General features: G+C 48.5%; 2 protein-coding genes across 3 annotated transcripts; one reads left to right on the forward strand and one right to left on the reverse strand.

The window, feature by feature from the left end:
* Positions 1–713: 713 nt before the first annotated feature.
* Positions 714–7660, reverse strand: LOC144173975 (uncharacterized). Of its 2 annotated transcripts, XM_077702367.1 has the most exons (6): positions 7399–7660; positions 6848–6939; positions 2994–3101; positions 1604–1748; positions 1068–1105; positions 714–845 (listed from the first exon to the last, which is right to left on the reverse strand). In XM_077702367.1, the coding sequence occupies exons 3-5, from the start codon at positions 3097–3099 to the stop codon at positions 1069–1071; spliced, it is 288 nt and encodes a 95-aa protein (XP_077558493.1). In that variant the 5' UTR covers positions 3100–3101; positions 6848–6939; positions 7399–7660; the 3' UTR covers positions 714–845; position 1068. The 2 variants fall into 2 exon arrangements, with proteins under 2 accessions (XP_077558493.1, XP_077558492.1); XM_077702366.1 differs by lacking the exons at positions 6848–6939; positions 7399–7660 and adding an exon at positions 3584–3807.
* Positions 7661–7822: 162 nt separating this feature from the next.
* On the forward strand, positions 7823–23926 carry Polr3a (RNA polymerase III subunit A). Its single transcript, XM_077702335.1, has 5 exons — positions 7823–9252; positions 11531–11830; positions 12865–13147; positions 20256–21760; positions 22744–23926. Exons 1-5 carry the CDS (start codon positions 8116–8118, stop codon positions 23686–23688), a joined length of 4170 nt encoding a protein of 1389 aa, XP_077558461.1. The 5' UTR covers positions 7823–8115; the 3' UTR covers positions 23689–23926.
* Positions 23927–25371: the final 1445 nt, after the last annotated feature.

Raw genomic sequence — 25371 nt, forward strand, 5'->3', positions numbered from 1 at the left:
GCGTATGGGTAATGTGTGCCTGTGTGGCCTAAGGGGATTGACATCGGCTTCGTAACACGAAGGACCCAGGTTTGATCCTGACCAGGGGGAGTGGTGATCTTTTCCACACCTCTGTTTGGGTGCGTGACTCCGCATTACACTTTACTACGGTGGCTAGATACCATGACCCGGGACGAGCTACAACAACCGCACCCCTAAAGTGCTGTGCACTTAAAATGCAGACAGGCCCTGCAAGGTACACGGGCGTGTTCTGGTTTATGTGCAAGCTGTATCGCCTGGTGTCACTTGAAATTTTCAACATTTGATCATTGTTGGTCAACAATTCCAGCTTTTGCAAGATGCCTTGCTGTATGTCGATCAAATGTTTGCAGCAGGCATGTCTCCAGAAAATACAATTAGTACAGAACCACTACTTATTATTACAAATGTTAGCTCGTAAAAGCAATTTATTAAATTCAGCTAACCTTTTGCCATCACTTGGCAGTGATATGGTTGGAGAAATTTTCTTTCACACTTAAGTTGAATGTTCAATGCCAAATCTCTAGCTGAGCAAAACAACCACCCCCATAAATACATGTCACAGCAGCTTTTGATATATATTTAAGACATGCTAAATCATTGCAGATTGATTATTATTACCTCAATTTTTTTTCCAAAGGCTTCCTTACAGATGATAAGTGTCCCTTCATGGTGGCAACACAAAACTGACAAAGTAAAAAAGAAATATACTTTATTTTCTATTTCAGCTACATCACATTGTACCACAACCTAAAGGCCATAAGTTGATCCCTGTTTTGTGAGTGTATTGATGCTCCTTTCTGCTACCGGGTGTTCAGAGCCACAGGCTGAAAAGACGGGAAAAAAAGGCCACGTAGGAGTAAATAAACGAGCTGAAACCAAGGCATTGCTTGTTTACTATTTCTGCACGCTATTAAAGCAGTCTAAACATTCTCCTAGGCTCCTGGAAATGTTTTCAACAAGCACAGGCAGCAATTTGCATTTTCCATAGCCCACCCCCAGTCATTTACTAACAGTATGTTAGCACAAAGGGTCTTGGCAGCAGTTACCTCAGTGCAGGCGGTTCCAGAGGGACAATCCAAAAGACCTGCAGTTGGTGGAAAGGGACACATTAGTAACCTGTGCTCTTTTTTTTTTTTTTTTTTCGAATTTTGGATTCCTTTATCTCATCGTTGTGTGGCCTCACAAACACTGTCATGCCAATTTCCTGTAGCATCAGTGCTTACTGAGACCTTCCTGTTGTATCATACAATACAAAGCTGCCTTTAGCATTTCAGATAACGCAAAATGTTCACTTTGATGTGTACCACTGAACATGAAGTTGTGGGTATGACTCCCGGAGCTGGTTTTCTGATCGACATCAACAACTAGGCCACGTGCCGACATTTCGACGGGCTTTAAAGGTCCAGGGTGATCTAAGTTAGTCCATACTCAGGCATAGCTTCAATGCGTAGAGGATACATTCACTTAGCAGGACTACTAAGCTGAACTACTGCATATACGACAACTTATGTCACTTATACCTACTACTTCAAGGAAAATAAAGTGTACTATGTGTGCAAGGGATGTCTGAAAGCGGTCTTACTTGTCCTCGACGCCAGCCATCCCGGGCATGGAGCAGCAGGGGATTTCGCAGTTCTTTTGGAAAGAGTGTGGTGCATAGCGGTTGTACAGGCCCCAGATGCTGTTCATAAGTTTGGGGTTGTACTTGGGCAGTGTCGTCTCCACAGCTGCAGCAAGAAGGTGGAACAGGCTCGAGTTTGTTCATTTTTCATGTGTCAAAAAAAAAAAAAAAAAAGACACATTTCTTTTCTGGCTGCAAATTACAGATTAGCTTACGCTGCAGCACACTAAAATGTGTAAAAGTGGACGCTCTTTCAAATGATGCCAGTTATTAAATGTTCTTAGACGAAATAATTTCTGTAGTAAAAATATTTCCACCCGCAAAAAGATTACTTGGCAGGCAGCTAAAATACCAAAAATAATTCATAACAAAATAAAACCATTTGCACATTCAGGCTTTGAAAATGCCTCCTAAAAATTAATTGGTGCACAGCAGTCTTCCAGATTGAAAAATAAAAAAAGAAACAGCCTTTATTTAGAGTGCCTGCATCTTGCAGTGAAACTTGTATTCATTTCACACTGCGCATTTTTTTAATGGTCTGCTTGGAGAGAACTGGTGCTATTTTAACTGTCAGTAGCAACAAGTGTTTCTCGAGTGATGTAGGAACCTATATTGACCAATATCGCTTACAAAATTTAGGACCAGCGCACATATGAAAGCCAGGAAGCTGGGGAGTTGAATGTGAAACTTAGCACTGAGGTGGTGGACCAATTTATTTTTCTTGCCTGCAAGGCCAGAATGGGCATTTCACAATTCAGTTGCATATTGTGACTCAGAATTAAAGCCTCAATAGCAGAAATCAGGTTCACACCTTATTTGGCACTAGAATCAACATGGCCCAGCCTTTTTTCTAGTTATGCAATTTATAGTTATATTGAAAACATTCAAAGCAGTGTTTCTGACCAGCAGTGCACCTTAAGAAATGTCTCTGAAAGCCACAAAACTGATGATCACACTCGGAATTGAAATCTGATGATTCGGTGTTGCATTCTGATTTACTGTTGCATCTTAATCTCAAAACAGTGATGTCACACCCAAATTACGAGCAGGCACTTATTTTCTGTAAGGAGCGGTGAGCAACAGCTGCTGCCCTTTTTGCCTTTTTTGAGCACTTTAGTAGCTTCAAATTTGTGTACAGCATCTCAAAACTGTGTAAATGTAGAGGACAGCAATTTTCAAAACCTGTTTTCTGAGCTAACAACTGGATGGCTTTACTTTCTTTAAAAGTGGCTTGAACTAGGTTGGAGGGGGAACAGAATTGAACTGTATGGCAAGAAAACAAAAAACATCAAAAGCATAAAAATACTGATCATGGCTGTGTTGTAGAAAGCACTGGAGTGTTTGTACTTACTGCTAGTTGGCGGTTCAAAGATGACCCCAACGTTCTTTGTTTGCTCTTCCGTGAGCTTTTTGTGCAGATCCATGGTGGTGTGCATTGTGTACGGAATGGATGCCATCACTGGAAACAAAAGGAGCGTGAATATACTGATCTTTACGGAGGTCACACACGCCACACGATAAGTTACACAATAGCAGCCTATCAATAGGAGGTTTTACACTGATTACGTGGAAGCCTCGAAACATGAGGAAGTGTAACAGGTGCAATGTGGCAACCAGAAACGGTAGTTTTTTCGATGGGGCCACTGACATGGTCTTCTGGAAAACCGTGACGTCGTGTCAGTGCAGGCCTGCACGACATACTCGCTGCCTGTGAGTGAGTTGGTATTTAGCGAGCTGCAAGCAAGGCATGGGTGTCTAACCAGTTGTGCTCACGGCTTTTAACACACCATCAATTTTTACCTTGTGTCCCCAAATTCAAGCAGACAGCTTTCAGTGCCAACTGCTGACAAGCAAGCGTCCTCATCAGGTGTTATGTCTGTGAGACAGTTTTACAGCACACTCTGTGGCATGAATTGATCTCTCTCATTGACATAGGCTCACCGTTAAAAACCAGGCATGCTGAATATTTCGAAGTGTGCGCTTTGCACTCTCTCCACGCTTGCATAAACCTCTGTTATCCAACACGTGTTTCGGACATGATGCAATGGTGTGACTAGTGACCTATGCTACGGACATAACGAGTCGCGTCGGGCATTCAAATCTGGGCTGTTTTCACAACTTCCGTGTCCTCGGGAAGGGGGTGGCAGGCGCCACGCGCGGCCGAGAACAAACAAACTGGGGGCCGAGTGGGAGAGACGCCCCACTTTGTCTTATCAGTGCGGTGGCTGCGTACACGCGCGAAACATTTGTCGCACGTGCACTGATCGTGCTCGTCAGCTGTAAACTTGTGAGGGGCTTTTCAGCCTCTGTCAACGCGTGCCCTGTGACTGATAAGGGCAGAGCTCCGCTGCGACGTCACCGGCGCGGTGCTCGAAACGGCCATGTCATGACGCACATGGCCTTGTTATCCTCTCTGCTACAGAGATAAGGGCCTGACAATCCAGCTTAGGTGTTGGAAACAAATTAAGTCTGCAGGAAAAAAAAAATCATTCTGAAATGTCCGTGTTTATGCACATGGCTTAAAGCACCTGGGTAAATAAAATGGGCAAAGATAACGTCACCGGCACGTCAAAAAGTAGGCGTGCAAAGCACAATTCAGGATGAATTATTACAATGGTAAATGCTTATTCGTGATAAATATTCCCACCTGTTACACATTGGCGAGTTGAAGGTAAGGAATTCGGCATTTCTTAAAACAATAAAACAAGCACTTACACATACATACACTGTCTTTTGGTGCTTTATTGGCACTTTCTTGAAAAAAAAAAAAAGTTTCAGCCAGTGGCTTAACAGGATTATCGTTTCTAAATATTGGTAAACGGGGAAGGAGTGTGTCACCATCCTCGTGCATGATTTTGACTGCTGGAAGTGTGGAAAACATATTCAAGGTTTATTCAATAAATGTTTGGTTTACAAAATGCGTTATTGAGGTTAGTACAGAAGGATATAATACAAGAAATGGTAGTACTGAGTATTGTTGGCGCATTGCGGTGCATTGAATTGTGCGAGGAGACGCCTATCCTTGTCACAAACCACTGAAATGACGTTACCAGTCGTGGTGGGCTACGCTCATCATAAACCATTTATGTGCCAATTGCCTGAATAAGAAATGTACTTTCTGTGAAGAACTAGAAACAGCTGACAAATTCTTGAGCCACATGCAGAAGTTGGAATTTGTAGTAGTATTCTGATATGCTGTAACGATCTGCTTGTTGTCATCTCACCGCTAGTCACTCTTAGCTGCTTCTGCTGCGGCATATTTTGTACACCTATTGGAGCTGATTTCAGTGTTATTTACAAATGATGTTACATATTAGCATGTTACTTCTAGTGTAGCAACCAATGTTTGGATTTCGTGTTTTTTACATGAAATAGTTTTGCATGGTTATGCTCTCATGACTGCAATTGTTTTATGCAAATGCAGATGGGCTATACTTGGGCTCTGCAGGTTTCAGGCCAAGTACAAAAAAGCAATTCTTTGGTTGGTCTAGCTTTTAGAATTGTGGTATTTGCCATCTGCCATTTCACCTAAATTAGGTGTCTCAAAGATATGTCTCTTCGTTTGTGGGAACACATGCACACCTTTATTGCTAAATGAATGCGATCGAAGCACATAGGTGGCACAAATAACCACAAAGAGGAGGAAAGAGACAGGTCAAAAGATGAGATTCTATCTCCGAGACCCCATTCAACATTGCAAAATTAATGCAGGGTGTATCGTCTTCAAGGCCCCCTCCCCATTTCCTTGGGGAGGTTTGTAGCTTCAGCGGAATCTTCCCTGCAAACTATAGGGAATGCGCGGAATGTTTTTGAATGTGTGTATGCTAGCTGTGAACATAGTGGGGCTACAGCTTTGGCACAATAACAAAAAAATCCACACGACAGTTGATCTTGCCATAAGAAATTAAGCTATCAAGTACATGAAATGCGAAATGTGGCTATGCAAGCCAGCAAGAAGGGAAGCTGGTGTGTCTATTATGGTGCACGAAGCTGTTACTCCTCCTTCGCCAATCGTGGACATGAGAGCACACGATGTGTTGGTAAGGAGCAGTCTTTCTTTTTCACACTAGATTGTCCTTGGTCAGTTGAAAATTCGTGACACCGGATGGCACTCCAAACCTCCCTACCAACCGACTGGTTGTAGCATGGGTATGTGCTGTAAGTTGGTATAGCGAAGTTTGTTTTCTTACCCATTGCCTATATATTTTGCTGCTCCCAGTTTTAGTGGAATGGCAACTACTGGTCTCGGGGACCAGCAAGTCATCACTTGGCCTCGTAGACTGAGGAACCACACCCACTTTGGCTCTTTGCTAATAGTACTACGACTGCAGCTGAATGTCAGGCTTGGTTGCTAGTGGATGGCATTGGAACCTTCCTTAGGTTGAATTTTTTAGACTTTTAGCAACATCTGTAAGTCTGGATTTCTGTAAGTCTGGATTTTGCAAGCACTGCATTGTGTGCGATCCCAGTTAGATGTGTGTTGAAAAAGCAGTCAAGGTGCACAAAATATTACTAGCCTGGTGGACCCACTTTTTCCAGACAGCACGTTTAGCTAGCTTTGTAAAACAAAAAAGTGAAAGATGACGCTGCGTTTATAATGGGCTGTGTAAAATAACTTTCAGTCGGGATCCAATATGCAGTACAATAGCGGCAGGTTTCTTTCATCACTCGACTGCACAAAGTAGATTTAATATATAAATGTTGACTAACTTGCCAACAATTTGAGCCGTGCATGGTGCCAAGCGGTTAACTGAAATGCCATAAGATAACAAAGCAGAGAAAGATACTCAAGTTGAAAATGAGATACGGCAGTAGTTATACAGCCTACAATCTCCTTGCGCAAACGAAGCGAACGCCAATTATTTGCATGTCTCTAGGCGCCGCGCCTTGCGGACAAAGTGTGAATGGAGAAGAGAACAGCGGAGAGGGGTGCACTCTGCACTGAGAGATAGCGTCCCTGTGCAAAGCAATCTGCGCCTCGCAATAAAACCTCGAGATAAACAAGGAGATAAAGGGCGCGCGTGAAGTGGAAATTATGGTTCCAACGTATATATAGCGCGTCGGCCGTTCAACAACTTTTCCGCTTTGTAGCACACGGCCCGATTTCGACTTCGACGTGGCCGAACTTCATGCTACGTAGTTTCAGCTTTTCATTAATCATGCTCTTCTGATACCGTATTGTATATGCGCACATACTGCACTCACCGCACGACTGGCTCGAGCTATGCAGCAATGTGCCAGGTGCTGAGACAAAGCTCGCACGAGCAGTACTGCACTTGTGAGACCTCAGTTTCGTTCTGAAAAAGAAAATATACGGTAGCATTTAGTCTCTCGCGCAGGTATTAAGCACACGGTGAAACATCATTTAAAGGCGCAAGTCATAATAAAGGCGAGTGCCGCGTTGTGGAAACTTACACACACCGGGGTTTTTGTTACAATAAAAAAATCAACTTGCACAGGCGCCGTCAAAAGAGAATGGAACACGGTCTCGTAAATTTAAATTAATTTCTTCTTCCGGAAAATTTCTGGCTGCATTGGTGTGCGTTTAAAGAAGTCCTCCCTAATAGAAAAAGCTTCCTGTAAACCGGTAACGGCTGTAATAAAGCCAGTGAGAGAAATATTTCGGTAATATTTACAAATCCTTGTCCCAGTTACTTATGGCGGCACCTGTACACCTTGCATTACATTCAGTAGTAACAGACAATTAAGAGCAACAAAAAAGTGACTTGAGCCGTGAAGCTTTGAGTAAGAGTCACCTTTTGGTGGGCACTGTGGAGAACAACTTGAATCGTTCACGGGCCCCGCGCGCAGAAGCAGACGGCCGCGCCGCGCAGTTTCGGTTTGACGACGAAATGGCGAGCAGCTTCGCCGTGAGGGACTCCTTGACCGGTATGGTTGACGCTGCAGAGAATCGAAGGGCAAAAACGACTAGGTGCACGTAGTGAGGACTAGAAGGCAAGGTCAGTTCACTGAGACAGCCTAACAACTCAGAGGACTGGTGAAAACTGATAAGTGGCAAGGACGGCTCACGGCGGAGGTAGCCAACCTCGATAGCATAGATAATCGCCTTGGCAACGAGTTGCGGGCGACACAGCGTACGAATGTATATGCTTTGTTTCTAATGAAATGTTATTGGGCTCTTGCACTGAATTTCTACAAACTTAACGCAAATTTTGTTGAATTTTTTGTGTGATCGCTAAATTCGCGCTAAATTTGGCGCAGTTTCGAACCAGCTTGCACAGTGTTACAAACACGCGTGAACGCTGCCATTTTTTCTTTTTAAAGAGCTAGAGAACCGGCATGGGCTGGTCTGTAGATGCTTGTAGTGTCAGCGTCTTTTCACTTTTATTCTTAAAGTGCACTTTACACGTTAACTGTAAGGACTCTTAGTTAATAATCAAGTTTGATGTAAACCTCCTGCCGAGAGACGTTCTCTTCATAGCCTCCTGTTTCCTCTTCTACCGGCTGCCAAGATGGTGAAGGAACAGTTCCGCGAGGCCGACACCTCGATGAAGATCGGGCACATCAGCTTCGGCGTGTTGAATGCCAGCGACATCCAGCAACTAAGCCACGTGCAATGCGTCAGCAAGAACCTTTACCAACGAGACTCTCTGCACAAAGCCGTCGCCTATGGCGTGCTCGACAACAAATTGGGCACGAGCCAGAAGGACAAGAAGTGCGACACTTGTGGCAAGGGGCTCACCGATTGCGTCGGCCACTTCGGCCAGGTGAACTTGGAGATGCCCGTCTTCCACATCGGCTACTTCCGAGCCGTCCACAACATTCTTCACGCCATATGCAAGTCCTGCGCGCGCGTCATGCTGCCCGCGACTGAGCGCGCGCACTTCATCGACCTCGTGCAGCGGCCCTCGCTGTCGTTCCTCAACAAGAAGGCGCTGCACAAGAAGATCGTCGAGATCTGCCGCAAGCAGGCCACCTGCGTCTACTGCGGCGCGGCCAACGGCCAGGTGAAGAAGTGCAGCCTGCTCAAGTTCGTGCACGAGCGGTACAAGGCACACAAAAAGAACGACGCCGTGATCAAGGAGCTGCTGCAGGACTACGAGGAGGCGCGCAGCCACAACGCGGAGCTGGACGCGGTGATGGGGAAGATCACGAGCGAGAGCCTGAACCCGCTGGTGGTGCACGCCCTGCTGCGGCGGATCCCGGACGAAGACGTTCCGCTGCTGCTGATGGACGCGCGCTGCGGCCGGCCCGAGGACCTGGTGCTGACGCGCGTGCCGGTGCCGCCGCTGTGCATCCGGCCGTCGGTGGTGTCCGAGCTGAAGGCCGGCACCAACGAGGACGACGTGACGGTGAAGCTGACCGAGATCATCTTCCTGAACGACGTGATCCAGAAGCACCGCACGTCGGGCGCCAAGATGCAGATGATCATGGAGGACTGGGACTTCCTGCAGCTGCAGTGCGCGCTGTACGTGAACAGCGAGACGAGCGGCATCCCGCTCAACATGCAGCCCAAGAAGCCCACCCGCGGCTTCGTGCAGAGGCTCAAAGGAAAGCACGGGCGCTTCAGGGGAAACCTCTCGGGAAAGAGGGTGGACTTCTCGGGCCGCACGGTCATCTCGCCCGACCCCAACCTGCGCATCGACGAGGTGTGTGGGTGTTCTTGAGTAGAGCGCCCAATCACACTGGTTGGCACTAGAGAGGTAGAGTCGTGGCATAGTGTGGAACATATGGTGACTGATTCACATCATCACTCAAGTACACTGCATCAGAGCCATACCTCAGCAAAACTGGGTGCCACTCACTCACACTCAGGCAGAAAAAATATATTTTTCCTCACGCACTCACTCATACTCACGCTCACCAGTCACCCTCACCACTCGCACTAACTCGCACTCATGCTCACCACTCGCCATTACCACTCGCACTCACTCATGCTCACCATTCGCCGTCCCCACTCGCACTCACTCATGCTCTTGCTCACTACGTGCCCTCCACAACTCGCTTACCACTCTTTTCCCCTCGCATGCAGCAAACCCTCCATGAGTCATGCAAATGAAGAGTATTAGTGCATTATGGCGTCACAAGGCCATCCAAATCATATTTGTAAATCAACACGCCAACAGAGAATTAATTCTAGGGTGCCCCATAGCGGGAGCTCAGTGACGACATATTTCCGAAGCTAAAAGCAATCTCGCCATTAACAACCATCACAGCAAGCGGCTCCTGCGACGAATAGCCAACAGCGAGTACAAGCGCAATAGTGGCGAACACTGTGGTAAGTCCAGCAAATGGTGCGAGTAGCACGAGCGCACTGGTGAGCGGGGCTCCCCGCGAGTAGCTCTCTCGCGAGTGGTGAGTGGGACTCGCACACGAGTGGCGCTCGTACTCGTGAGTGGTGAGCGGGGTTCACTGCGCGTGGGGCTCGCACTTGCACTCGCCAGTCCGAAACGATGGCGAGGTGAGTGGGCCTGTTGACCTATCAGAGCATTAGGAAGTAACTGGCGTGGCCTGATGAGTGCAAGTCACTTGGCCAAAAGACCCGCGGGGCGGGGGTGGTGCAGTGGCTTAGGTGTTGCACTGCCGAGCCCAAGGACGTGGGTTCGATCCCAGTCGAGGTGGGCGCTTTTCAGGTGGAGGCGAAAAGTGAAAATGCCCACGTGTTGAGATTTTGGCGCGTGTTAACGGTCCCTGGGTTGTCAAAATTGATCCGGAGCCTTCCACTATGGTGCGCTTCATAGCCACGGTGTAGCTTCAACACGTTAAACCCTCAAAATTTGGAAATTTTAAAATTTGACTGAAAGTTGTAGCCAGCCTGAAGGTCCACGCTTCTCTATCTTGGCATTGCATTTCAAAAGTGGATCTCATGGGCCTCGAAATTCACGATTATAAGTCTATCGTGTCAGCCCTCCTTGTGACAACAGGAACCAAGCACAGCCATGGTGGCCATAGTGTAGTTGCAGCAGTTCCAAGTCACATTTGTTTTTTCTCAGGATGCATACATGCTTTGAGAAAAATATGCCTGTGGATGCATCACAACCCTTCCACAGTTTAATATCACTCTTAGTACTCACCACTGTGTAATGACTCAGGGTGTTTGTGCTGCTGAACATATCACAGATTAGGTTATTTAAAGGTTGGCAGTTGGATGAGTTGCTACTGCATGTTTGAGGGGAATTGCGTGAGGCAAAGGACAAATGCTTTGCTTACGTATAGCTTGAAATGCTGTGTTGATGGGGCATGTTAAACTTGAAACTTCTGTGTGTACAAGAATTCAGCCCACTTAAAGGAATCCTGTGTCAAATTAAATCTGTAGCTTTCCAGTGTGTCGCATGTGATGCACTACGCAAAATGCAAGCTTCTAGCAAAACTTGATTCACGAGAATACGGAACAATGCATGCCCTAAACTTGAGCTCTTACACGCACACCTTGTTTCATATCACACAGTCACAACCTGGCCCTATACACCAGGCGTGCTAACTTTTAAACCACTTTGCTTTTACCTCTTCGATTTTCGTAGTTTTACTTAGCACCACTTTTATTTAACAAAAAAAATTAAACTCCACTTCTAATTTGTTTTGTTTTGTTGTGCCCCTCACTGGCATTGCGCCATTTAAACTGTTTAATCTCTTGGCCCACTGCCGCCTCCGACCACGAAGAAGGCGAGGCAGTAGTGAGAAACGAGAGCTCGTGCATGGAATCTGGCAGGGCACGGTTAGGGAGCAGGCTTTATCGCCAATAAATAGTTTTCTTACACCTTGAGTTCTGCTTTTCGGCTCTCGTGGCTGAACAAACCTATAATCATCAAGAACCGTGCAATTTCCTTGTGCTGCGTGTGTGCTGCTGACGCCCACAGAGCCCCTCTTTGCCTGCTCAGCAGGGTGGAGGTGGCTGAAGGCGTGCGTGTTCTGCTTCCCCGCGGACAGGTTGGCGTGCCTGTGCACGTAGCCAAGATTCTGACGTACCCGGAGCGGGTGACCCAGCACAACATCGACGTGATGCGGCAGCTGATCCGCAACGGCTGCGACGTGCACCCGGGGGCCAACTTCCTGGAGTCGCGCGACTCGGGCTTCAAGCGCTACCTGCGCTATGGCAACCGTGAGCAGCTGGCCCAGCAGCTGAAGCTGGGCGACGTGGTCGAGCGCCACCTCCGCGACGGCGACGTGGTGCTCTTCAACCGGCAGCCCTCCCTGCACAAGCTCAGCATCATGGCACACAGGGCCAAGGTGCACTGCCTTCCTCTCTTACCGCCCAATCTGATAGGCTCCCGGCTCTGAGTGAAGAACTTGCGCATGTGCGCATGTGTGTGCCAGCCTCCCAATTGCTTTATTATTTACATACCGTATTTTCCGGTCTATAAGTCGCACTTTTGTATAAGTCGCACCTCCCCTCAAAACGACATTTTTTCCGGGGAAAAAAAAACACGTATATACGTCGCACCGGTGTATAAGACGCACTGGTGTACAAAATGCACTTGTTAATCAGGTAAACTCACAGAGGATCAGTTCGTTTGAAAGTGCGGCGAAAGTACATGGTTGCGGCGGCCGCCGCCTCTGACAGCATCCCCTGGTAAGTAGTCCTAGACACGTGCATCTACCGTCCAAAGTCTAGATAGAACTAAGTTCTCAAAAATGGTTTATTGATACACACAGATGGCATGTACTTACAGACGGAGTTTAGGCAAACCCATCGAAACCTTCCTCCAACTCGCTAACAAATAATTTATTCATCTAGAACATAGAGCTGTGTCTTTTAACGAGCGCTGACATCGCGCAGCACACAGGCACCTTTTCGAGTGCGGACCACGCGTGGCCGCCACATACCGGATTTATTCCATACATAAGTCACACCAGTGGATAAGATGCGCCAACGAAAATTTTAGAATAAAACCGCGACTTATACACCGGAAAATATAGTATGTGGATATGAACGGTCCTCACTTTCCGCCTCTAAACAGACCTTTAGAGTATTTTTTTAAGGAGCCTTAAAATTAGTCTTGATTGACCCTTTACCGACCCCTTAGTGCGTGCCTACATGCTAACAGAAACTTGGCTGAATGCTACAGTTTTTCACTACTATCTGCCCTGACCCCTACCACGGCCTGCAGTTCTGTGTTGTTCTTTGCACCTGCATACTATGACCAACCTCTTGCGCAGCCATTCCCCCTCCCAACCTAGTTTCCTCTGTGTCCTTTGAAGCCTCTGTCACCAGCCGAGCAGGAGAAACACCATGTGGAATGCTTGTTTGCTGCTCTTTTCAGGTGCTGCCTCATCGGACATTTCGGTTCAACGAGTGCGTCTGCACGCCGTACAATGCCGACTTTGATGGGGACGAGATGAACCTGCACCTGCCCCAGACGGAAGAGGCCCGTGCCGAAGCGCTGGTGCTGATGGGGACGCGGGCAAACCTGGTGACGCCCCGCAACGGGGAGCCCCTTATCGCCGCCATCCAGGACTTCATCACGGGCGGCTACCTGGTCACCCAGAAGGACGTCTTCCTGGACAGGGCCAAGGCCTCCCAGCTGGCCTCCTGCATGCTGGCTGGTACACACCTCCGCATGCTCTCTCGTGCCCTGAAATCAAGACGGGGGCTCCCACAAACTGCCTCGAGGGAATGGAGGCCTTTTCGGGAGCATTTGTTATAACCAGGTTTTGCTGTGTCCTACGTTACCGCTTGCACCATGCCATTCCAGAGTGCCAACTAACTAGCCTGACTTCTGTACGAGTAAGGACAGTGTCTGAACGGCTCGTTCTAAAACTATTTTTAGCTAGTCACCATTCTCTGTCGGCACTGGGCCCCCATTGATTCATGTTAAGACTGTCACTGAGGCATTCATTAAGCATCTGTTATCTCATTAAGTGTATTTATGACAGCACATTCGTCCCTTTCTCTGTTGATATGAACTGTTTGATTGTACAGCCTGGAGAACTCCCCAGGTACTGATAAGGTGGCCATTACCGTCTCCTTTTTGTCCAGCCTTCTTAAAGTTGTGCACTGCACCCAGTATACAGGGGAATTACTGCTGCTTTACTGTGATCCTTGGGTGCACAATAATCCTAAATGCCACCCTCTCTGTTGGTGAGCTACCTTTTAGCAGCGAAATTTATTAGACACCTTTACGCTTTATTGGCCAAGATTATACTCAGTGTGTCTACCAACCTGGAAAACCAGGAATTCTCAGGGATTTTGAATAGTCTGGAAAAACTCTGGGAGAAATCGTGGAATTTGTGCTTCTAACAGGAGAAATTAGCTCTACTTTATAAAGGAAGCGAAATTCACGGAAGCGAAGCGAAAAAACTGCGCCTGGTTTGTTGTCCTCTTCTTCCGTCCCGTCCTTTTGCGCAGTTTTATTGTTATCATGGAACACCAACTAGCCCAACAACGTGCTTTACTCACGGCAATGCTGGCTCACGTAACAGCAAGTCAAAAGTGGACAACCCTCTGGAGCCGTCGCTGATGGCGCCAGTTGAAGTCACTGGTTCCTGTGAGAACTTGCTCCATACAGCTTGCAAGTCACCCCCCCCCCCCCCCTCCCCCTCTGACCCCTTGTGTTCTGGCGTGTTTGCCAGACTCCTGAAAGGCGGAAGATAACGTTGCATGCTGTGATAGCTTATTGTGGCAGCGTAAGGGAGTCTACAGGAGCAAGGGCAGTAGTAGCTTTCAATCCTATGGTATGCTGGAACACCTGGCACCATCTACTGTGTTTTCTAGTTAGTTGACGCACGTTGCGAATCTTTGAGTTGTGAATCTGGAGTAATAAAAAAAACACACTTCCCTTAATTTTCAACTTTAAAAGTTTGCAACTGCATTCAAAATACGTCTTAAGGGGGCACACTGGTCTTAGAAACTTTCTTTTGCTTTCCAACCAATTTTGACGAACCTTTATGGGTGTGTGGTTTTTTTAGCTGATTTCAAATATCTAATTAGTTTTGATGTGAGGCAACTAGTTTCCGAGTTAATAAAAAAAATTTCTTGATTGTTCTTGAGAACAATAGAAAAAAAACTATTCAACAAATGATTACCAGCAAGACATGAATAGATACCAGAAGTTGTGGACAATGAAATGTGGGAAGCAGTTTTTTTGTTTTGCAATCACATACACATTTATGTCAATTCTAACGTCTACGTTTGAAGTACTCCTGCTAAACAATTACAAATAATGCTAATTAAACAACTACTGAAACACATAATGCAAAATCTGCTTCCCTTATCGGATGGTTGAAACATTCAGCTTCACAGCGCAAAAGAAATGATCTTCCTAGCTGCACTACATGCTGGGATGTACCTCTTGAGAATTTTGTATCACTGTGATACCAATCGTGGAGAAAAAGTGGGGAATAATGGGAAAAGAATTATTTCTTTGCTGAAATCGGGCCTCTGTGGCTTTTATAAGTACCTGGTACTGTTCCACGTATGGAATTTTTGGAGGAAGAACTGTGCAAATTAAGAGAAAAGTGATACCTCAAAAATTGCTTTTTCGGGCAGTTTTTTGGTCCTAAAGACCTATTCCCCCCTTAAGTATCGAATATAGACATTGTGCCCTGTTTTAAGAGTTACTTTTAACTGTAAGCCGGCACTATATTCCGCTGCGTAGAAAAGCAAAGCATGTTTCGGCTTCATATACTATAGCTTTCACTGCGCGCCAGAAGAACTTGCGTGAAGTCACCGTAGCGAGTTGTGGTTGAGGTGTTTCTGATTTCCAGTGTGAATCCCAAGTAAACTCTTCCCGCTCATCCTGCGCAGCGCTTTGATGCTAGCAGTATGGCGGCGTTAAAGGGCACATAACTTGACGGTTTTCAAGATGCAGGTGTCCCTCATCCGAACCAAAATAAGCTCTTTGAAGCAGTCAATTACAGCACTGAGGCATTGAGTGCGAGCTGACAACACGATAGTGCGGTTTTACCTTCTTTTTTTTTTCGATATTTTATTCACTGTGAATTTTGCTACCACTCTGTTATGTTTTTTTTTTAATGAAATAAAAGTTACTGGTTAGCATTAAAACTTTATTATGTCACATTTTATTTTATGAGGTGCTTTTTATTGGCCGCGAGGCCCACCACTGGATAGGCCGGCGCTGCGATCGTTTTGACGTCACTTGTAGGATCACCGTTCCTATCTTGCTGCGTAGTTGGCTTGCAGCGCATGACCCTTCGCTTAGGAAGCGCGTTCTAAAAGTATTTTCGTGTTAATTTCCTTCGTTTGAAGTTACTTCTCAGTGCGTCAAGCGCAGTTCGACATAATGGTGACTGTATAACCGTGTCAACTGTGGTAGATTATCCGTAAACACCATGAGCGTGGTGGTGTATTACGCATACGACCGAAGCGTAAGCAGCGGCTCGTTTCCCCGATCAACAATGTGTACTAAGACGATCGCCGAGTGAAGTTTCTAGATTTCCCTTGTTTGCAAGAAATGTATAAAACAGGAAATCGTGAAGCGTTAACTGCTCGCAGAAGCACACGCACCCGCCGTGCCTGCCCGCACAGCCGACGGTGCGGCTCGAACCGACGCAGGTCGCGGCAGCAACAACTTGTCGCCGCTTTTTAAAATCACACAAGTCGTGGAAAAGAAGTCCCAGATTGGTTCAAGTGGATGTTAGTGTGATGAAAAATTCTGATAGGTAGTGTCATCAGCTGTGGTTTTCAAAGCGATGCTCAAATATCTGCCGCGATTTACGCCGACCGGCCGCGGAGGTCGGTCCCGGCAGCACCGGCCCGTTCACGCACGGTGCGGCGAGCGGCCGAAGGATGGCTATGCATGCGCGCAAGAATCGACCGAGGCCGTGCAGGTATCTTGATCGTCGATCGCTTTAACGGAAATCACCGCGCTTACAGAGTTCCCAGCGCGGTGAAACGTTCTGTTAGGGACTGTCACTCGCAACTCTAACGGCGATGAAATATCTGCTGCGACGCCAAGCCTGAAGTTCCCAACATACGATTACGTGCATCCGAAGCCGGCTGCGAGCTGTTGGCGAAGGTCCTCCCGTCGCGCACTCGCGTGTTGCGTTTGGGTTCCTCTAACTTCTTGGGGGCCCCAAACGCTCGGTTCTCCTATTCTAAATATCCCCATTACCCGAAATCATTAACGACGTGTTTCGCCTCGTACGCAGCCTCGCCTTCTGTGAGAAGTCGTGAGTTTCGAAATTGATGCTTGAGAAATGCCGGCTTACTGTAAACATACAAAACACGCTGCAATTATAAATTACCATGCCGAACACCTAATGAAAACTAAATACAGTCGAACACGGATATATCGAACTCCAAGGGGATCGCGAAATAGTTCGATATATGAAAAATTCGATATAAAAAATATGGGCTCTGAGACCTCACCTGTGGTGGACGACTGCTTACCGATCCGCGCATTCATGAATGACAACTCATTCCACACTAACGACGCAACAGGATGCATTATTTGCGTAAAAAGAAATCGCTCATCTTGGCCTGCTTCTTCATCCTGTATATGGAAATAAAGACGCTGGTCTCGATCTTCTCGAGGATATCCAGGAGCGACAGCCCAGTTCTTTCCATGTCGCCGCAACTACGTCGAATGAAGCTGAACGCAGCCGCCAGTTCACCGGTGGGGTACGATCGTGTAGCCGCATCCTCGTCCGGACGATCTTCGCCACCCGAGCTATCAGCCTGAGTTCCTCCAACCGCAGCTACGATATTCTCGTCACCGGTGCTTGGAACAGCCTAAACATTGCTGTCAGCGTTCACGAAGTTGCCGGCAGAAACTCCGGCTGGAACAGCAGCCGGGAAAAGGGACGACAGCTCGCGAAACGTGTCGTCTATGCCCTCTTCGTCGTTGTCGCCGTCTTCGCAAGCTTCCGAAAATTCAGCCGTCACGAAGCCTGCCTTCCGGAAGCAGTTCGTCACGTTCTGCTTTACGCTGTTCCAGGGACCCCTCATCATGTGTATGGCCCCCAGCTGGTCAACTTTAAGCTCGGTACCCACGCGGAGGTTCATCAAAAGCCTATCGAGGAGTCGCCTCCTGTACCCAAGCTTGAACGACTTAGTCGAGCGGTCGAGCGGCTGCAGATTGGCTGTTGTGTTCGAAGGCAGAAACTTGAGCTCGATGTTGTCGAGCTCTCAGGTGGTTTGGTTGGCCGAGCAGTTATCCATGAGAAGGCAAGTGTGACGCTCCGAGGCCCCGGCTTCTGTCCCTGTCGGGTTTCGGCGAAGGCACTAAGCGACCGCGGAAATTGGGGGTGCAGCGACCGCCGAAGAGCACCTTTCAGCTCGCGCGGCGTTCGATATAGTACCCAATGTCGGAAAAAATACCGTTCGATATAAACGTACGAATTTTTATACTTTTACACTGAATTTTCAAGGGGATAATTCATGAGTTCGATATAGACAATAATTCGATATACCTGTGTTCGGCTGTATAGCCTTGTCCGAACCCGCTCGAAGGTGTTAAAAACTCCCTTTCATACCGTTCATACATTGCGGACAAGTCGCGAAAAGTAAGCATCAGCCGTGCAGAGTACAGGCTACGGCAGTGATCGTTAAAGGAGCCATGAAGAGAAAATACAAGTTTGGTTCATTCAAAAGATTGTCTCGTTAGAATCATACTGACACCACTTTTAACGTAAACTTCGCTCAAATAAGCTACATAATTAGGAAAAACGGGAATGGTCATGCGACCCACCAGCTCATTTCCCGCAACAGAACCTGTGATGTCACATGGGCTAAGCTCTGCGATTGGCGGAGGCTGGCAGAAGCAGACGCAAATTAGGTAGAGCTTACAAACTAGACGAACGAGCGATTTGCGCTTAAATTTAGGGCACATTCTTTACAAAGCAATAGGAATGATGGGACAAACAGTGGAAGTTACGAAAGCACATGTAAACATAGAAGTACTGATGCGTTCTGCTGTTCGTACTGCGCACAGCATGCTTTGGTTTAGCTGCACAGCACTATGGGGCTTGGGGTTGTCTCAGACGACACTGGCCGATTGACGCAAGCAACGGTGTCTTACGTGACCCCATTTGTCGAGCGAGCACTGTTTCAGGGAACGAATATTTTCTCCCAGAACAAAAACAAGCCAGGTTTAAATGCGGGCAAAAACAAACCAAACGCTTGCCACGGTATGGTGGCGCCATCTAGGTTACGGAACGTAAAGAAACGCGGGAACAAACCAACACCGCTACAGGGTGGAGACAACCTTTGAACGGTCCCGTGCCGCCGCAATTGGGCCAACGGGCTCAACGCGTTATTCTTTTCGTTTCCCACGAGACCTAGCAACGCGAAACAGACAATATGACTCAAACTTCTTCAGTAAACCGCGTTGCGGCGATAATTTTAGCGCGGTTTTGACACAATGACTTGCTTCGGCGGCGAGCGAGCAACCGAACATGGCGGCGCCAGCGTTACGTGTCTCTACCCTGTACGGCGGATGCGTGAATGAAGGTACTCTAGGCTGCAGTGCGGTCGGTTCCCGTGATGACACTTGGGACCACGAAAACGCACGATTGAGCGGGAAAATCAAAATTTTAACCTAAATTGTTTAATTTCTCAGTGAATAAAGCACCGTTTGTATCCGGACAAGCGCTGGGGGCACTATAAAACACGAAATCTTTCGAATAAAACCAACTTGCATTTTCTCTTCATGGCTCCTTTAAACAAATACGGGCATGACTATAAAAACATCGTAGGGGAAATAGGCACTGATTAAGCCAAACTGCAGACCATAACAATACTTTTAAGCATGTGCGGCGAGGCAATCTGGTCACCGTTCTCGCGTCATTCATTTACCAGGCAATACGAGCAGTTCGCGCGGTGAGATAAGTGAGCGACGCGTTTCCGTCGCTGTTACAAGGTGTTTGCTTGCACATACATGTCCCGTCACCAGTACTTCATAATGAATTTACAGCGTACTTTTCTCGGCACAGTTGCATCGTCCTTGGCGTTAGCTGGCTGCGTATGTAAGAGCTGTGGGTCGCGATAGTAGCAACTACCTAAACGCGGCGGTGTCGCCGGGAACAAGCGAGTCGCTGATTGCTTGCCCAAATTGTTTGGTTTACAAACAAATTTTTTGGTAATCCACAAGGAGCGGGCGAGACGGTGGCCACAACAAAAAAAAAACACGCTTCCGCATACGCACGGGAAATCTGTTGTAGCAGACGACAACACGATTCGGCGTCCTACAAGTGACGTCACTCGTAGATGGCGCCACGATATGTCCTCGAGGCCAATATGGTGAAGGCAACTGGTGAAGTGATGTCAGCCCGTGTTGACGTAAAACAGCGTTCTGTGTCACTCAGGGGACTTATCAAAAGCTCAGGGAAAACCTGGAAACCTCAGGGAATTCAAAAATGTCAACTTGGTAGACACCCTGATACTGAGAGCCTTGGTGGCAAACTTGCCTTAGAGCGTGCAGTTGCCAATATTACTCACTGCAGAGAAGCTGGGCTGACCTAGCGGGCAGCAGTGAAAAGCATTGTGCGTACCGGGACTCCTGGGCAGTAGCAGTAACCTCCTGCCTACACTTAACAAGGTTGGCCACAAAGCAGGTGTAAAAGATTTTCCATCTGCTCCCAAAAAGGCTGTTTGTGCAATGCTGAAGCCAAAAGTGTTCAGTACAAATATGCCCTGTGTGCAGTGATAAGTGTACCTGGCGACATGTGGTAACTGCGTCTACCTTCTTTGCAGGCAAGGACACCACCATGCAGGTAGAGCTTCCGCCGCCAGCCATTCGCAAGCCCGTGTGCCTGTGGACGGGAAAGCAGATCTTCAGCCTGATAATGCGACCGTCTCGCTCCAGCCCCGTGCAGGCGTGCCTGAGGGCCAAAGGAAAGTCGTACACCTCAAACGAGGAAATGTGCGTCAACGACGCCTACATTCTCATCCGCAACAGCGAGCTGCTTGCTGGCACCATGGACAAGGGCACCATGGGTTCTGGCTCCAAGAACAACATCTTCTATGTCCTCCTCCGAGATTACGGCGACCAGTATGCCGCCGACGCCATGTGGCGGCTCGTGCGTCTCACCTCGTACTACATCCAGAACCGGGGCTTTTCCATTGGCATTGGAGACGTGACGCCGGGCGCGGGTTTGATCAAGGCCAAGCAGGACCTGGTGAGCGCTGGCTATGCCCGCTGCGAGGAGTACATCCAGCAGCTCAAGAGCGGCAAGCTTCAGGCCCAGCCTGGCTGCAACGAGGAGGAGACCCTCGAGGCAGTGTGCCTTAAGGAGCTCTCCGTTGTGCGAGACCACGCCGGCAAGGCCTGCCTGCGTGAACTGCACAAGACCAATAGCCCGCTCATCATGGCCGTGTGCGGCTCTAAGGGCTCCTTCATCAACATCAGCCAGATGATCGCGTGCGTCGGGCAGCAGGCCATCAGTGGCCACCGCGTGCCCAACGGCTTCGAGGACCGGTCGCTGCCCCACTTTGAGAAGCACGACCGTTCCCCTCAGGCCCGGGGCTTTGTGGAGGACAGCTTCTACTCGGGCCTGACCCCAACTGAGTTCTTCTTCCACACCATGGGCGGCCGGGAGGGGCTGGTGGACACGGCGGTGAAGACGGCCGAGACGGGCTACATGCAGCGCCGCCTGGTCAAGTCCCTCGAGGACCTCTGCTGCCACTACGACCGGTCGGTGCGCAACTCGTGTGGCGACATTGTCCAGTTTTGCTACGGCGCCGATGGGCTCGACCCCGCCTCCATGGAGGGCAAGGAGGACACGCCCGTCGACTTTTGTCGTGTCCTGGAGATGATGCGGGCTCGAAACCCGTACAAGAAGGAGCCCACGCTGGACAGGGAAGGGATCCTGCAGCTCACTGGCGAGTACCTGGGCGGTAAGGCCATGAGCGCGTGCGGGGAGAGTTTCCGCAGCGACCTGGGGGAATTCTTGTCCGCCTACGCCGAGGGAGTCGGCAAGACGCAGACGCAGTACCGGGTGGCAGAGAAAAGCCTGCCAGTGCTGAAGCAGCTCAAGCGGCTGACGGCGTCGCAGCTACGCAGCTTCTTTGACGTCTGCCGGGAGAAGTACATGCGCGCAATGATGGAGCCCGCCACGGCCATAGGCGCCGTGTGTGCACAGAGCATCGGGGAGCCCGCCACGCAGATGACCCTGAAGACTTTCCACTTTGCCGGAGTGGCCTCCATGAACATCACGCAGGGTGTTCCCCGTATCAAGGAAATCATCAATGCCAGCAAGGTAGGTGGCACTCCCTCTAAACAGGTGACAAACAAGCCCTGCTTAGGTTCTAGGAACCGAAAAGAAAGTTGTTGGTCTTGGCTAATTCTGTCCCTGGCATTGCACCTTGTGGCCTGCCAGCTACTGCATGCACTCCACACAGGTTACACGACTTTGCTCTTGGGGGAGCTTGCACAGCTTTCAGCAGTGAAATTTGTCCCAGTTGAAGTTGCTGCAGTGAAGTCTTGTGATCTTATTTATTGGTAGCACAATGGCTCTGTAAATGTTCTGCCAAACACAGTACAGTAAATTCGGCTGCCACCCCTGTTCTGTTTTTTTTTTTTTTTTTTTTAAATTTCTTATTGACTACAACTAGTCTGATTACTTGTCCTTGACGTTTGCTTGGTCTGGAAGGTGTAACAGCAGGCACCAGGGAAGCTGCAGTAAACTGGTACAACCCTACTAGCAAGGGTCTCCCAGATATGAGCAGCACTCCCCCACCAGGAAAGGGTCTGGGCATGCTGGTGTAGTGTTCAGCTAAAACCTCCCAATGATCAGTCTACTCTATGGGGAAGGCCTTCATCCTGCAGTGAGCAAATGTAGACTGATTATGGTGATAATGGTGAAAGTGTAAGCACAAGTTGGCCTACATTGGTATATCACAGTGTTGCGAATACAAATATACCACACGGCTGCAGCAGAAAGTCATTGCACAGGGCTAAGTCAGCTTTGCAGGGTTTCGTGCAAAAAAATGAGTCATTTCTTCCAGTTACCGTGAGGTCTATTTTGAGGGGAAACATGGGACTTTCGAATAACTCTATTTGCACTAGGGAACAGCTAGCAAAGGTTGAACGAAACTATCAGTGCACTGCTTCAGTATGGCCAGAATTTGCACAGGCGTATGGTTGGAAACAATGCATTTGAAAACCTGCTCACAAATATTTGTGGGCCTGCTAAGCCTTCACACTCCAATGTTCGTGACCCTCTTGATCCCTGTGTTGCAGAACATCAGCACGCCCATCATCACTGCTGCCCTGATGAACGACAAAGACGCAGAGTATGCGCGGCGTGTCAAAGGGCGCATTGAGAAGACGATGCTTGGGGAAGTGTCGGAGTACCTGGAAGAAGTGTTCCTTCCCGACGACTGCTTTGTGCTGGTCAAGCTAGACCTGGACCGCATTCGGCTGCTGCAGCTGGAGGTGACCGTGGACACCATTTGCCTCTCCATCGCGACGTCCAAGCTCCGCATCAAGGCCCAGAACATCCGGGCCATCGGAGCGTCCCTGCTCACCGTCCGGCCCTCTGCGACCAGCAAGACCTCGCTGTACCAGGCAGTGCAGACGCTGATGGAGCAGCTGCCCAACGTGGTGATCAAGGGCATTCCGAGCAGCTCCCGGGCGGTCATCCACGCCGACGACTCATTCGGGGGCACCCGCTACCGCCTCCTGGTGGAGGGGGACGGCCTGCGGGACGTCATCGCCACCTACGGCGTCAAGGGCACCCAGACGTCGTCCAACAACACCTCCGAGGTGGAGAAGACGCTGGGCATCGAGGCCGCCCGGGCCACCATCATCCGGGAGATCGGGGTCACCATGGCGAGCCACGGGATAAGCGTAGACCGCCGGCACCTGATGCTGCTGGCCGATCTGATGACCTTCCGCGGGGAGGTGCTGGGCATCACCCGGCACGGCCTGGCGCGCATGAAGGAGAGCGCCCTGATGCTGGCCTCGTTTGAGCGCACGGCCGACCACCTGTTTGACGCCGCCTACTACGGACAGACGGACGAGATCTCGGGGGTGAGCGAGAGCATCATCCTGGGCGTGCCCATGTCTGTGGGCACCGGCTTCTTTGACCTGGTGCACAAGGTCAACTGGAAGCCCCTGGACAAGCCACGCAAGCTGGTCTTTGACCGCGCGGAGTTCCACGTGAACCTCAATGATTCAGCGTAGCAGGTTATCCACCACTTGCTGTTCTGATCGTGCCTCCCATTTTGTATCGTTTCACGAGTCCTTGGAACACTGCCAAGGCTTTTTTGTTTGGAATGTTGTATTGTTTGGTTTTGAACCAAATTAGTGTTATGAATCTGGAAACAGTTTATTTCGTTTGTATTTAAGAGAAACGCAGTTTATGTTGCAAACAGCTGAGTTTTGCTGAATAATGTAAATAAAGTGCCCTGTGTGATGTCAATACTAGTTTAAGTGTGCTATGCTTCACAATTCCTGACCCTTATCGTCACCTACCTCTCATAGGGGGGGGGTCCAAGGGACGAACTCATGTACACCTTCTGTGTGCACTTGTGTAAAGCATGCAGCGTAGGCAGTGCATCCCAATTTTCGAATTAGTATTGCCAATGGAGTGTTTGCACTGGTCCTAAGTTCTGTCAGCAAGGAAGTGCGGAAAGTTAAAAAAATGGCTGATGATTACTGTAGTCCCTGATGCGAAATTTGTGCGTGACGCGAACTGCAGTCTTGTCGGTCACGGCAGATAGCTGCTGCGCCTCGGGAAGTGATCATGAGATCGGCGAATGCACGGTGGCGCGCACTACTCTGCTGTTATCTCGCAGCATTACCACCGCCGAGGGTGTTGTAAATCGTGTTTGAACCTCCCACACAAATGTCACATGTTTCAGATGAGTCACGTAATGACGAGAACACCAAAGGACTGATGTACACTTTTTGTCAAAATTCTCTGGGCCAACCCGAAGCCTTCTGGACCACCAATAATTAAAAAAATAAGCTTTATCTGTAAATGTGACAATTATTTTATGACTGTAAGAAAGAAAGATGTTTGCTCTAGCTTTCCGGCATAAAATGTTTCAGCCTCACTCGGGGTATAACCTTTTACTTTGATTTTTTTGTGGCCCGCGCATTTTTGGCTTGGCCTAGGAAATTTTGACAAAGGATGTACATGCAGTATGCAGCAAGTGCTGGGCTTCTATGGCGCAGCCTTGGAATTCTTCCCTCCTCCTTGCACTTTCGCCATACTTTCATCCTCCGCTTTTCTGCACACCCATCTTCGGTGGCCTCTTCATTCTCTCGGTTATCTCGCAGCACATCGCCTCCTGGAAGCGTCTTGCATTGCCTCAACATACGGCCCTCTCCTTCACACTGTCGCCGCACTTTCCTCCTCCACTTTCCTTCTGGCTTGGTGTCTCCTTTGCTCACTCGGTTACAGGGCTGGGAATGTCATCAAACCGCAGTAGTGAACGCTTAATCAAGTGCTGTGCACTAGAATGGTCATCTTGGAAGTTAGTATAGCACCATACAACACAGAAGACAGTGAGGAGCAAGCACTAAATGAGACCTCCAACTATTTCATTCATTCTGTGTGCAGCTGATGTGCTGGTTGCTTGCACCATTTGTTTTTCATAAGACCTGGCACTCTTAGACCTGGGATGCCCTTACACCACTGAAGCACACGTGCTACTACAACTTGTTTGTGATAGCATCTGAACTTCAGTCCAGAGGTTCATAGCAAAGGATGATTCTAATTTTATTAACAGGAATTTGGGCATAAATTGGTTGAAGCTCCCGTTCCTTCAGTTTCATTTGTTTTTAATTTAACACTGCTCATTTGTTTTTAATTTAACACTGTTTTGTGGTATTTACTCACACTAATGTCTGCAGGTAAAG

This window comes from Haemaphysalis longicornis, unplaced genomic scaffold (genome assembly GCF_048455015.1).
Source record: "Haemaphysalis longicornis isolate Haplotype H1 unplaced genomic scaffold, Haemaphysalis longicornis Haplotype H1 scaffold_3, whole genome shotgun sequence".
NCBI lineage: Eukaryota > Metazoa > Arthropoda > Arachnida > Ixodida > Ixodidae > Haemaphysalis > Haemaphysalis longicornis.